Source organism: Beta vulgaris, chromosome 3 (assembly GCF_026745355.1).
Source record: "Beta vulgaris subsp. vulgaris cultivar EL10 chromosome 3, EL10.2, whole genome shotgun sequence".
Lineage (NCBI taxonomy): Eukaryota > Viridiplantae > Streptophyta > Magnoliopsida > Caryophyllales > Amaranthaceae > Beta > Beta vulgaris.
Genome location: NC_079204.1, coordinates 47109013 through 47123622, shown reverse-complemented (window position 1 = coordinate 47123622; position 14610 = coordinate 47109013). Strand labels below are relative to the sequence as shown.

At 33.5% G+C, this 14610-nt stretch overlaps 1 protein-coding gene across 1 annotated transcript; it reads right to left on the bottom strand.

The window, feature by feature from the left end:
* Positions 1 to 4721: 4721 nt before the first annotated feature.
* On the bottom strand, positions 4722 to 8457 carry LOC104889175 (uncharacterized). The gene is made up of 3 exons (XM_010674331.3): positions 7447 to 8457; positions 5248 to 5327; positions 4722 to 5153 (listed from the first exon to the last, which is right to left on the bottom strand). The coding sequence occupies exons 1-3, from the start codon at positions 8308 to 8310 to the stop codon at positions 5060 to 5062; spliced, it is 1038 nt and encodes a 345-aa protein (XP_010672633.1). The 5' UTR covers positions 8311 to 8457; the 3' UTR covers positions 4722 to 5059.
* Positions 8458 to 14610: the final 6153 nt, after the last annotated feature.

The window sequence follows — 14610 nt, the reverse complement described above, 5'->3', positions numbered from 1 at the left end:
TGCCTTTGTTCCTGAACGTGTCATTCAAGATAATATTTTAATAGCTCATGAAGTGTTTCACTCTTTCAGTAAAAAAACTGGTTCTGAGGGGTGGATAGCTATTAAGCTAGATATGGAAAAAGCTTATGATAGATTAGAATGTAATTATATATTAGTTACTCTCATAAAGTTGGGTTTTTGCTCTCAATGGGTAGAATGGATTAAATGTTGTATCTCAACTCCTTCTTTCTCGGTGCTAGTCAATGGTATCCCGGGTGATAGATTCATCCCTTCTAGAGGTATTCGTCAAGGTGACCCTCTATCTCCCTATCTCTTTATTCTTTGTGCGGAGCTCCTTGCTAGGCAACTCTCTGCGGCTAATGCCCAAAGAGACAAGCCAATTGGAGTCTCTATAGGAAAATCTGGTGTTCGTATCCCGTTCCTTACTTTTGCAGACGATACTATGATCTTTGCTAGGGCCTCTGAAGTTAGTTGCTCTACTATTAAGCGGATTCTTGATAAATATTGTTCTATGTCTGGTCAACTTGTAAATTTTCATAAGTCCGCTTTTCAATGTTCCCCGAATGTTCCAGATTCTTCCAAAATTAATTTTGCTTCTATGTTGGGTATGACTGAGGTAGACAATTTAGGCGAGTACTTAGGCTGCCCAATTATAGACTCTCGAGTCACAAAGGAAACTTTTGGGAAAGTTTGTTGTAAAGTGGTTAGCCAGTTGCCTAAGTGGAAAGCGAATTCCCTACTGCGAGCAGGTAGAACGGTCCTAATTCAAGCTAATTTGGCGACTAAAGCTAATTATCAGATGCAAAGTTTCTATCTGCCTAAGCCAATTCTCTCTAGTTTGGATAAATCCTATAGGAATTTTTTTTTGGAATAAACACAATCTTAACAAGACTGCAAATTTGATTGGTTGGGACAAAATTTGTCTTCCTAAACAATATGGGGGTTTGTGCATCAGAAAAGCTGATGTCAACAATGTAGCTTTGCAGATGAAACTTCTCTGGAAACTTATCAAGCTAAAAGATAATTTATGGATTAATTTGGTTAAAAAGAAGTATATTAAATCTCAAGATATTCTTACTCATAAAGTCTCCTCAGTTGCGTCTTGGCAATGGAAAAAACTCATGTCTCTTAGGCCTTTGTTTAAAAAGGGTTTAAGATGGCAAGTAGGGAATGGTAGAGATATCAGTTTTTGGGATGACAATTGGGTGTTCCAGTATCCTATTAGGATGATGGTTAGTCCTCTTCCTGGGTCAGAAAACTTTAGGGTTAGTGATCTTATGGACTAGTTTGGGGGGTGGGACCGAATCAAGATTGGTTCATTAGTTCCCTCACATATTGTTTCCAGGATATGTTCTTATTATCTCCCTTCGTCTTCTCAGAAAGACTCTCGGGTTTGGGGTTTGACTACTAACGGTGAGTATTCAGTCAAAACAGGGTCACTTTTAGCTCAGGGTGTTTTTAATCCAAATTTTGAGCAAGTCGCCCCTAAAATTAAAATGTTCTTATGGAAAGCTTGTCATGATGTGTTCCCTCTAAGGATAGGCTTGAAAAATGCAAAGTTTTTGTTCCTCAGCAATGTGTGTTATGTTGTAATGCCTCAGAGTCTATCTCTCATCTTTGTTTTCAGTGCCCGTTTACGTTAGAGATTTTTGCTTGTCTCCAAGTTTGTGATGCTTGGCCTAGTCTCCCGGGTAATATTAACTTGTCTAACTACTCCTCTTTTCGGTGTTGGATTGAGGTGTGTCATTCTGTTCTTAATTCTGATGCTATTTCTAAGTTGGCATGAGTGTGGTGGTTTATTTGGTTCATCAGAAATAAAGTTATTTTCAATGATAAAGGTTTCTCCCCTCGTAGGGTTAGCTTTATGATTAGCAGTTTTTTTGCTCAGTGGAGTAAGTCTGCTGTTGAAGGTGGGAATAATATCATTGTTCCTTCCCCTACTATCATCAGGCCTATTTCAAAGGTTGCCATAGCAAGTCCCAATCTTGTTTGGTCCCCCCCTCCCGCTAATTTCTGTAAGCTCAATTTTGATGGTTCTAAAGATAGCACTGGCAATGCTGCTTGAGGTTTTGTTATTCGTAATAGTAATGGTGAGGTTTTGCTGGATGGGGCTAAGTCTTTGGGGCCTCACATTTCTATTGTTCAAGCCGAGACTTGGGCCCTTAGAGAAGGTGTTAAAGGAGCTATTTCTCTTGATATCTCGCATATTATAATTGAAGGAGATAACCTTATTGTCATTAATTCTATGAAGAATTCTTGGCGTATTCCATGGGAGATTTCTAATATTGTAAAAGATGCAGGTGAGGATTCTCGTCGGTTCCAGGATTGTCAGTTTCGTCACTGCTTTCGGGAAGCAAACAAGGCGGCTGACTTTATGGCCAAGAAGGCGCACGGCTACCCCTCTTTACTGTACCGGTTCCCCCTGTACTGTATGAATCTTTTCCTTATCATCCGAAAGGATGTTTTAGGCTGGCCCCCAGACTAGGGTGTCAGTCTAAGTCTGTTTTCCTTATCAAAAGAAAAAAAAAAGAGAGTATTTTTTGATCCATTTAATGTAAAATAATGAGAAAAAGTAGTACTTTTTGGTAGAAAAAGAGAAAAACAAATATAAATGTATTACTTTATGGTGGGCCAAGTACCCCAAATAAGAAAAATATAGCAATTAAAAAGAAACAATCATGTAAGAAAAATGTAGCAATTAAAAAAACGGAGGGAGTATGAGATATTAGATACTAAACTTTCCAAATATGTCAATCATATACCGTTTTCTTGAAATTCGAATATTATATTGTCTATAAATAATTTTACCCCCCACAATGACAAATATGAAATTGTAAATTAGTTGGTTAATGCATATGCGTTTCAATAGGAGGTCATGTGTTTAGCCTTAAGCACTATATTTTTATAATTTTTTTTTTTTTCATTTGATTAGGGAGGGGAGTATATGTGACGACATGTCAAATCATATTTACTTTGCATCATTTGTTTGGGGAAGGAAGGAGTACATATGACATCATGTATGCACCACCTAAATGGGGAAGGAAGGATTAGTAGTTGTACTACTTATTACTTATATGATAATCTTGGGTTTGATTAGCCACACGAGTATGTATATGATGGTTGGTATGGATTTCTTTTGATGGGTATGAAGCAAGCAAATGAAGGAAGGACTATTAGCGGTAGTCTGTGCACTTTTGCTCCAATAATGTTGGCGGGTCACATAAGCTACTGTAGGTCGTAACTTTTGAGATAATTGAATGTAATGGTGGTTCTACTCAATAATTATGGGGTATATTGTGGGATGTAAATATCTTTAAATGTTGAATTTAAATGTATGTTATACTATTTTTTTCTCCCCACAAAAAACCAAAATGATATTGCAAATTAATTGGTTAATATATCTGTATGTCAAATGACAGGTTGCATCTTCACACATATATTTTCATTAATTTCTTTATATTTTTTATTTCAGAGAGAAAGATACATGTGACAATATGACATTTATGTGCTATGAATTTTAAATATATATGGACATGACATAACACACTCTCCTTGATTTTTTTTTTCTTTGGAGAACACTCGTATAACTTGTGGAAAATAATTTCCCCGACATGGGAGAGAATAATACGTTGCTCCTTCCCATCCTTCACCTTTCCTTAATCCATCCTCCCTATTCCATTACCTTTTGCCTTTACTACTTATCTTTTGAACCAAACAAGGACAAACTAAGGACCTGTTTTTTTCAGCATAAAACAGCTGAACTCAACTGAACAGAACTAAATTAAATTGAACTGAACTAAACTGAATTGAACTGAACTGAATTGAATTGAATTAAAATGAATAATGATATGTGAGAGTAAAAGGATTATCCAGATTAAACTGAATTGAATTGAACTGAAGTGAATTGAACTGAACTGAAAATAAGGTGGGAAGAACAAACCTAAGAGGTATATTTGGTTAGACGACAAGCATTTCTAAGAAAAAATGATTTTTCATGAAAATCATTTTCAAAAAAAGTTGATTCTATATTAATTTTCTTTTATGTAATTACAAGGAAAGTAACTCTTCTTTGAACATATTTTCATTTGTTTGTGTTGTGTAATTATTTAATATGCTTGTGTTGTGTAATTATATTTGTTTGTGTTGTGTAATTATTTAATATGCTTGTGTTGTGTAATTATTTGATAGGATAGGAAAAAGTGTAACTTCCTTGCCTCCTTAAAGGACCCCCTAAAAAAGGTTTTCAGCCCACCCCAGAGACAATCCAAACCAAATAGAAGAAAGTGTTGCAAATAATTTTCCTAAAAACACTCTCCTCTCCCTACCTGAACCTTTTCCGTGGCGACAGTATAAAGAAGCATTTAGGGATTTCTTGATGATCCATGATTACACAGTTGATCAAGCCTCTGAAACCGGACTCTTTCTGCCCTCTCGATTCCATCTATATCCCGAACCCGAACCTGAAATCTGAATGACCTTAATCCATTCAACCAACAGAAGCTAACTGTAAAATCTTATAGATCGCACCCTGCATGGCTCCGAAGGGCTGCTTTCAACCTCCACCAACGAAAGGGGAGAGAGCCAAGCATCATAGCACTATAATAATCGAACAAGCGCCCAAATCAAATAGACAGAGAGACTAAGACAAGTTCCGAAAGTTGTAGACATCCAGAATACATGCGTAGGCTAACGAAGAGATACACAGCTTTGTCATTGCCACATTATCGAAAGCAATATTTTCATCCCGTAAATCAAGAGTTTCACAAGTATAAGAAAGATAAAAGGAAGTAACACCTAAAGTCGAAACGACACAGGAAAAGAAGAAAACAACAAGATCAGATGAGAACACTTTGGAATTGAAACCAACAAAAGACCCAAAGATAGACTCCTCCATTACTTCCAAAAATATTGCAGAGATGGAGACACTAACTGTCCACAGATGATGAGATAAAATAAGTCCAGCCACTTCAACAAATAACATTCATGGCTAAACAACAAGAGGAATATCAATTGATGTTGTTACACTTCGAATAGCAAAGGAATGTTTTTGGTTGAGCGGTCACAGTCCAAAGCCAAAAATAGCTCGTATCTTGTGGAAGATAAGATCTCGCCAGCCTCTCTCCGTGTTCTCTGCCACAGTTTCATTCCCATACCTGCATTACATACATAAGCGCCATTAGTCTATCAGTAGCACAAGAGGAATTGTATGTCGTACACCAAGTAACCCAGCCCTAAACTCCCACCAACCTGTCTTCTTCCGGAACATCAGTTTGGACCAACTTCACAACTGTGACTCCTGATTCTGGCTCTTCAAAAGTCAGTTTCACCTGAACACACCCACTATCATGAGAACACTGTAGTAGTACACTGCTAACTTGTTCACAGACATGCTAGCATGCGAAGTGATTGCAAAATGGTATAACATTGTAGATTCCTACTACTTCAAAATACCAAACTGAAACATTAATAACACCACAAAAATGTGGTTTAAAACATGTATATGAGTTTATGAATTCAGTAGTAAACGTTCCAACCCCTACGAAACCAAAAATTATATATTAGAAAACCCAATCGAGCAACTAAACTTATCTCTTTATTTACAATGCATAAACTGTCTCTGGAGAAAGGCTTTCAGCTTCGCTTTCATCTCGATGCTCAAATATTTGGGGAAATATGTGGGGAAATGGATATTGAAGAAAGAGAAAAAGGTTCTCCTTTCCGAATAGAAATTTGCAAACGCAAATTCTTCACTAGGTCCGTCTCAAACTTTCACAAGCAGGTGGCAGTTCTATTCCTATGATAGGGAAATCATCTGTAACATGATGGACTCTATTATTTTGCAATCCTAGAAGTTAAATTCAACTGATCAGCATAGCTCTCGTTAGGTAAAAAAGGAAATACTTCATCCTAAAGGTAAGAGGAGACTCTGGGCATCAAAGATCTAAAACTTTCAACAATGAAGTGGGCTTCATATGGATAGTTGATATACAATGCAAAATATAAGAAGTCCTTGATTATGATAAGTATTCACAGTTCACTCCATCACTATTGCAAAAAAAAATGTCTCTAGGTCCAAGTACTACACTAGGCTATTTGGTAAAACTATTTCAGTTAAGGATATGAAAAATCTGATCAAGTGAAGGCCTCGACTAAAAGTCGAATATGTAAGCACACACTTCCACTACAAGACATGAATTTCAGTGTGCACTGTGCAGTAACATCTCATGATGACTTCATTTCCCATCCCCACTGAGCATTCGCTTGAGACGAGCCTGACAGATTAATCTACTAATATGAGCACACTCCTTCAAAAAAAGCATACTACAAATTACAAAGCAACAGCTTCAACAACAAAAGCTCCTCAAACTTACCCCATACACCCTCCCCCTTTGACAAAGGGCAAAAACAAGAAGTATTGCATACTTACATCCCTTAGCCGGCAAGGTAAATAAGCCAAACTTACATGTGTAGAAGATTATCAATTCACACAAAAGAAACATAACACTAAACCAGTACATGGAAAAACTAAATTCAAGCCATGGGCAGCACTTATTCAAGCCGAAACTAAACTACTCAATGTGTAACACAAACCCAAGAGCCTAGCAAGGCAGATAAGTCTTCACTAGACGCAGGAAACTTCCAGCCACATAGAGCACAAAAGTAACCTTAAGTTTCTCCACTAATTTCCCCACTTAGACTTACATGAATCGTAAAGGACTAAAGGAGGTATTAATGATATTCGCGTCACGATGGAAATAATGGTCCTGTTACCAATGTCATATCACACTTGAGGCAAGCTCCTAGACTTTCAGAATGCAGTCGTGCGCTGTAACTCAATCTAACTATCACTTAAGTAATATAATCCAAACCTACACCCTCTGGGAAATTGTCGACATTTGAACAATAAAATCATACATCAAACCTCAGGGAGACTTCCTTGAAGATAAAAGCACAAAACGTTCCAACAGCCCAGCAAGACCTATGACAAGTTGGAAGCTCAATCTTTTCAACAAACAGCCAAAACACCTCCTCAAGATCAATAATCAATATTCTCGGATATACTAACATTACACTTCAACCCTCTCCTCATCTACCATTATTCTCATTAATTGCCTAAATGACAAGTTTCTAAGATGTGTAGACTCACTCAATCGATATCGATCAAACTAAGAACACAAATTCTCATAAAAGAAATAGCATCACTTCCTCCAAAGTTCGAAACCAATAACCTTCACTATATAATTCCAAGCCTAATCAAATTCAATATTGAAAATCTAAGCAACACTAATTAACAATACCACTTCCAATTCCAAGCATAAAATATGTGCTCATAACTAAAATTCCACAACAAATGAAAACAACAGTGAAAATCAATCACCACTAACTACATATGACAACCCACAGCAAGAAGTCGAATTCGCAATAATAAGATGAGACTTTACATACCGTAGAGAAGATTCCATCAGGCCAATTCCCAAACCTCCATTTCTGAACAATCAACTTCCCTTCCTTCAATTCGACATTCGTCCCAGTAACAGACCCATCAAAAATACTAAATTCACCTCCAACATCCTTACTAATCTTAGCATTACTCTGAGTAAAACCTTTCCACCTATTCTCATCCATCAAAATCTCATACAAATCAACTGCCCTACAACTAAACTTCTCACTCAACTTAATCGTCTTAAACCCTTGTCTCTCCTTACTCTTCACCTCCTTCTTCACTTCCTTCTTCACCTCACTGGATGCCACAATCTTCGAACCCGGTTTCGGCACAACCTTCTTACTCTCAAGCTCATCCCTACATGGCCCACCTTTAGCCATACTCTCCACATACTCCCTAATCTTCTCCAAAACAACTTCTTTCCCTTTCCCTAAAAACGCCTCTTTTATCCGTTTCCCAATTGGACCCTCGTCGTTAACTGTAACCCTAAAATCAGGATCTTCATCTGCATTTTCATCCGCAATGTAAGGAATTTCAACTTTACCATCTGTTTTAAGGATAGAATTTCCAGCTTCATCAATTGCTTCGCCTTCGAAGAGAATCGAAAGTGAAAGCTCGTACCCAGGAATAATCTTGCCCTTGCGAATGTTGACATATGCTTCGCCTTCGATTTTGTCGATTTTAGTGAGTTTGATGAAGAGATTTCCTTCACCAGTGAGGATGGGGAGAGAGGAGAGAGAATTTGAGAGTTGAGTTTTGGACCATTCTAGACAATCAGTTTCTGACCAGTGCCAATTGTGGACGTTGGTTCCGTCTGGACGGTCTTCTACTATCCAACGTTTGTCTCCTTCACCGTATTTCGCCATTGATGGGAGGAGAGAGAAAGTCAGACTGTGATAGAAAGTTGCAGAGAGAAAAAGAGAGAGAAAATGGGGATGAAGGAGGCGAGGAAGAACTAAGAAGGGTGAAAAATAAAAGAGAGTGTGTGTGAGTGTTTGAGAGATTTTTCTAGAGGGTTCCGACTTAGAGAATAGTCTAGAATGTTGATTACTATAATTTCTCCTTACTTGAGAGTAGGGATGACAATTCAGTTCGGATTTGTTTCTGATCCGCTCTTATTTGAAGAAAAAAAATTTAGTCTATTCTGAAAAAAGTAATTCAACTCTGACTCCGTTAAAAGTCTGATTCCGAGTCGGAGAAGGGTCAGAGTCAAATCTCATAAAATAATCCGACTCCGACTCCGAGTCAACCAATACTTTTTTCTTATTTATGTTAATGTATTAGTTATGTATAACCAGACTTCAACTTTTAGCTAATTGTATTATATAGGATTTTCCCATTAAAGAAATGATTGCTAAAAATAATAGTAATATTTAAATTATGGGTTATGCTATATGCAGCCCTTATGGTTGCATATAAGACATAAATACACTACTTAAAATAGAAATAAGTCGTGAATTTATGGAAATTTTTTGCATTAACCGATGTAATAAATGATCAATTAATGCAACTAATTTCCATTTTTGGCTTCTTATAAACAGCCCTTAGGGCTGCATATAGCTTTTCCCTTAAATTATTTGTACTATATAAGACTTCCATTTGATTATTAGAATAAATTGTAATAATTAGATTATTCTATTATAGAAGACTACTAGTATTAAGACCCGTGCATAATGCACGGGAGTATTTATTGCCTTATTACATATTTAAAGAAAGTTACATAATAACATTGAGTTAACTTCCCATATTACACAAAATCATAAAACATAAAGTATGAGTGGTGATGAACAAAAATTACAAATGAAATTTCCAAATCAATTTATATATTTGCGAATACTTCATTGTAAACTACATTTGGTGTATTTGCATGGAAACAATGCTTTTATCAAACAGAAGGATCTTGAGACCTTTTGTTTCTCGTAACTCTGGAAACGACAACATAAAATTGTTCATGGGTGAAAACAGGTATCGAAAGATACATGCCTAGATGAGACAGTTTGTCCTTGACTTTTATTTATAGTCATAGAAAAAAAACTCATTAATAAACGGAAATTGTCGTCTCTGAAATCTAATAGGAAATAGTGAAGCCAGACGGGATTAGTGTCATTCTTGGGATAAATATTTTTTCTCCGACATTGCTTCCGGAAATAACAGTAACTTCGTGTGCATCGTGCATACGACACGTACGGAAAATGTTTTGTTTTATAAATTGAAGATTTTAAGAAGTTTGTCCTAAAATCGTGGTGGTGAATATTAACTTGTGATTTAAGATCTTATAATCATGTATTGAGATTATTTTAGAAACTGACTTATAACCCGTGTATCAAGTAGCTGATGTAGTTAATGTCATGGTGGATCACATGACCCACCTATATTTTTTTTTTAAAAGTTGATAGAAATAGTATTTTCTCTATCTATTGCTTCCTATAGAGTTTCTGATGAAATCACAATTCGCACCATCAATAACACTCAGTCATACGCTGGCTTCAGCAACCACTTATGGAAGTCTTATTCTATCTTCTTGCACCACTGATGCATCGTATTTGGCCATCCATTGGTAGCTGTCCACTTAGTCATGATTTTAAATTTATACCCGTGTAGTTGATGGGGAGTTTTTTCTTTTATAAATTGAATATTTTATGTTATTTTCCCTAAAATTAGGGTGACAATATTTAACCCGTTTATCTATCAAATAGATGATATGAAAGTTAGGAATAAAAAAATAAGTGTATACACAAATGTAAATTTTAATTTGCTAATAGACTCGTGCAAATTGCACGGGAAATTTTGTTCCATAAATTTAAGATTTTATGTTGTTTTTCCTAAATCATTGTATAAATAGTATCTTGTGATTTAATGTTTTATAATCATGTATTTATTTACTTTGAAAATGGCTTATGATCCGTGTGTTTAGCAGTTGATGTAGTTAATATCTGTGGATTACGTAACCCACTATTAATCTTTTATTGATTGATTTTTTTTTTTGCTTTGCCTACAACTTCATTTAAAGGATTAGATCAGATCAAACAATTTGACCACATCTCGTACTCAGCCATTGAGCCACTTTTGTTCCCGCTACCTACAATCTCTCTCACCTTCCTATCTTGCTACCTTGCACCACCAGCATTAGGCCATTCAGTGGACACCATTATTTGCAATAATCTACATGTACCTTTTTCCATTCATTTTGCATACATTTTTTCTTTTGATTTTGTAATTTGTTAATGGATTTTTGTTAATTTTCAAGTAGGTAATGTATCCTACTGAGTTTTAATTGATAAAATTAGAAAAGTTTAGAAGGGTGTGGTGAAGAACTTCAAGTTGTGGTACCAATGTACCCATTGGCTTGAAATTAGCAAATCTTTAGTTTTATATTTAAAAACTCGTATTTTGAGTATCTTATATTAGTTTGTCTTTGATTTCATTATGGTTTTTTTTAATGAAAACATATTTTATATGAATATGGTTTAAATCTCGAAAAATTGGATCGGAGTATTACTTTCAGAATGAAACTTTTTATGAAGTTTTAACTTCATGCATTGATTATTGATTGACATTTTGTTGTGGACAGTGGTAACTCGCCAACTGTAAAATCCTGGATCCGCCACTAAATGTGTTATACGATTTTGATGACTTATGACTTATTTCGAATAATAAGTATAATACTCTCTCATATTATTTTCTTAATATATACTTATTGAACTGATCACCTAATCAGTTCCTAACTTTATTTAACTTAATAGTTGCCTATTTTTTCTCTTGTTGAGATTCAAAGAGTTCCCTAATAATATTGTTTAACTGACATGGTATTTATGTGGCAAAGAAATCAAGCTGCATAAAACATGTCTTATGTTTTCTTTTTTGCAAAATGGCACATGATCACGCTTCAACATATGATAAATCCTTATTTTTTTTTGATCCGGTATATTCAGAAAAAAGTTATATTTTCAAAAAAAAATGTTGATATGTAAACCCCAACTCCCTAAAACACATACACAAATTATATTCTTTTACTAATTGTTTTGTTTTTAGTCAATAAGTAATACGTCCATTATATCATATATGCAAATTATTTCCTTGATTGACGGAAGCTACATAAGCAAGTCATGATTTTTTTTTTTGCATAATTTGGAACTTGGCTTTGCTCAATAAACGAAGTTCAATCTATATGATGATACATCCTTCCCCGGCTTTGCTCATTATATCAAATAGATTGAACTTTGTATATACATCCTTCAAGAGTTCAATTCTCCCATTAAGTTGTATATTTTGATTTTCGAACATTATACTATAATTTATTATTAACTACCACATCCGTTTCCTAAAGATCTTCCTTGTTACTATTACTACATATATCAATGAGTAGGATTTTATTCGTACCAAGAAGACGATAATTGTTGCATGATTTGATAAATATACTAATTAGATCCTAACTCATTGCTGCAAATCATGCCTATTATATCATTTTTGATTATAAAAGATGATTGCTCATGATGCCACATGGCTTCGAGTTAGGCTCAGTACACATGGACTTCGATTTTTTTTACGGAACTACGGATTTTGTAGCTGCTAATTGGACGTATGCTTTTGGAGATTAATACATAGGATGAATTTTTCTAACTTCACATCATAGATGTTGATATTACTATATTTAAATTTAAATTGTTTAAGTGACAATCGAAAATCTATATAATTACCCAAAACTAAGGTTGATTGACAATCAAAATAGGAAAAATTAAGTTTGATTGAGAAATTAAAATCCTTACCATAAGTTATATTTTTTTTTTAGGAAATCGTTTGTTTTGGCCTTCATTATTTAGATATCATGATTATAATTGCCCAATATTTACCTTGATTAATGTTAACAATTTTGGATACTATCAATTTAAATTAACTAATTGGTTGGAAATTACCATTATCATTGACAATAACTAAGATTGATTGATAATTTAAATTCATTGTCATTTTTATTTGAGAATTTGAAATATCGAAACATAACCAATATGAAAATTACAAATTTTGGCCAAAGGTATATGAATTTGGGATTTTAATTGCCTATTTTTAACCATAATTAACGTCCAATCACATATAATATATAAATGGGATATGCTTGATTTTCGAAATCTCACATGAGATCATGATATTAATTGCCTAATTTAAATACCTATGACTAATATGTTTAAATACATTTTGTAATTAAGTTTAGATACACATATGGTTGAGCATATCAAGTTTGCCTATGAGTACTACTAGCCTTCATATGCACGCAATGCGTGCGTTAATTTCAAAATTTGTTATTCTATTAGATACTCCATTCGTACTTTATTTATGATTAAACTTAAATGTGAAAAATTCAACAGTTAGATGAATTTAGATATATTAATTCGCTAATGTAAAAAATAAAAAGGTTGTGAGTGATTGTTAACATTGTTTTTTTGTGAATGAATACTGAACAGAAATAACAAAAATAATGAGTTGGTTTAACTGAATTAGAGAGTATCAAAGGTAGTGAATGTTCAGACTTTTCATGTGCACGTTATGTATGCCATCTTTTTTATAAGGTATAAATATTTTGTCCATTTAATTTTTGATTGAAGTATTTGATGCATATACCATTTTAAACTTGTTTTAAATGGCAAGTTGGAATGAGAATTTTTAAATGATTTGCTTTTGTAATTTTTTTTATTCCATTAATTAGATCATTAAGGGTATTTTAGTCACTTCAAAAGAGGACACCACACCTCCTCCCTTGGCTTATATAATAGAGATATAAAATTCTTCAACGGACTATTAACTGTACCTTCCCATTGTGGCAATATGTAACAGTTATGCTCAAGGTGCATACTACGATTATGGAATTCATTTTAGTTTCCCTTTTAAAACACGAATTTGAAAAATAAGAAATAGTTTTCAAAAAGATTCTTGTTTTTTAAAATTGTGAATTTTAAATTTTCAATAATTGTGGTCAATTATAGCTAAATAAAAATATATAAACTGGTGATTTCGAATTGCATGATCTTATATTAAAAAAATAATTGAAAACTGACTTATAACACATACGTTACACAATTATGATTTATGATACCCATGGTATATTATTGTCATATTGTGCAATATCATCCATCCATAATATATTATGCTAATGTTGTTTATTGACTACTCACTAACATTTTTATATCGAAACACCTTTTAGTGCTCCTAGTGGTAATATGATTGTGCTATATCCTTGTTACATCGTACACTATACTTCTTTCGTTCTTTAATAATTGATATATGTAGAGAGATAAAGGGAGATGGGAAAATGAACCCACGTGATAAGGAAAGAGATAAAGAGAAAACATAATCATGCAATTAATATCAAACTTTCAGATAAGGACAATATTGCAATAATAAATGAACAAACGAAGTATCATGCTAATATAATTTTACTAAAGATATGTACTATAATTTTTGGATTTTTTTTTAATATATATATCACTCAGGATGTAATAAAATTAAACATGTATATTGTGTAGATTAAGTTTATTAACTTTAAATAACTATTTTAATTCAAAATAATTTGAAATTGGCTTACAAATCATGAGTTACATAAGTATGACTCATTTGTAATAATTAGTATTACAATTGTTTTTCCCTCGAAGCGACACTAAAATAAAAAACATGTACAATTTTTATGTAAGTTAATTAACTTTAAGTAATTTTTATGTACATAACTCATGATCACATTGATTTGGTGATTGAAATATTTTCTTTATAAATAAATTTATAGAGCCATTTTTTTATAATTTCTTATAATCATAGAAATTTAGGATTTATATTACAAATATCAATTCACATTGTACCTTGTCTTATTAATTAATAGCTACAATTTTAGGCAAAAGAGATTTATCATATGTACAATGCTCCTAATTTTTTCTTTAGACCCACAAATTTTACATTTGCATAATTACCATAATTAGAATTTGATTTGATTAAAATTTATTTGATCAAGAAAAATAAAAAAAGAGAGAAGAAATATAGAGTGTTTTAGGCTTTTATAAAATATTTCATTTAATCGCCAAAAATATATTCAAAATAAATCGAGTACTAATACATACTCCTTTTATTCCATAATATTTTTGCTATTTATTATTCCTACACAAATCAAGGAATAATATAATGTATTA

Excerpts from the sequence above, each read along its gene's own strand:
- LOC104889175 (XM_010674331.3), bottom strand. The coding sequence starts at position 8,310 with ATGGCGAAATACGGTGAAGGAGACAAACGTTGGATAGTAGAAGACCGT. Across the intron at positions 5,328-7,446 it reads CTGATGGAATCTTCTCTACG|GTGAAACTGACTTTTGAAGA; the intron begins GTATGTAAAGTC and ends GGGTGTGTTCAG. Across the intron at positions 5,154-5,247 it reads GATGTTCCGGAAGAAGACAG|GTATGGGAATGAAACTGTGG; the intron begins GTTGGTGGGAGT and ends TATGTAATGCAG.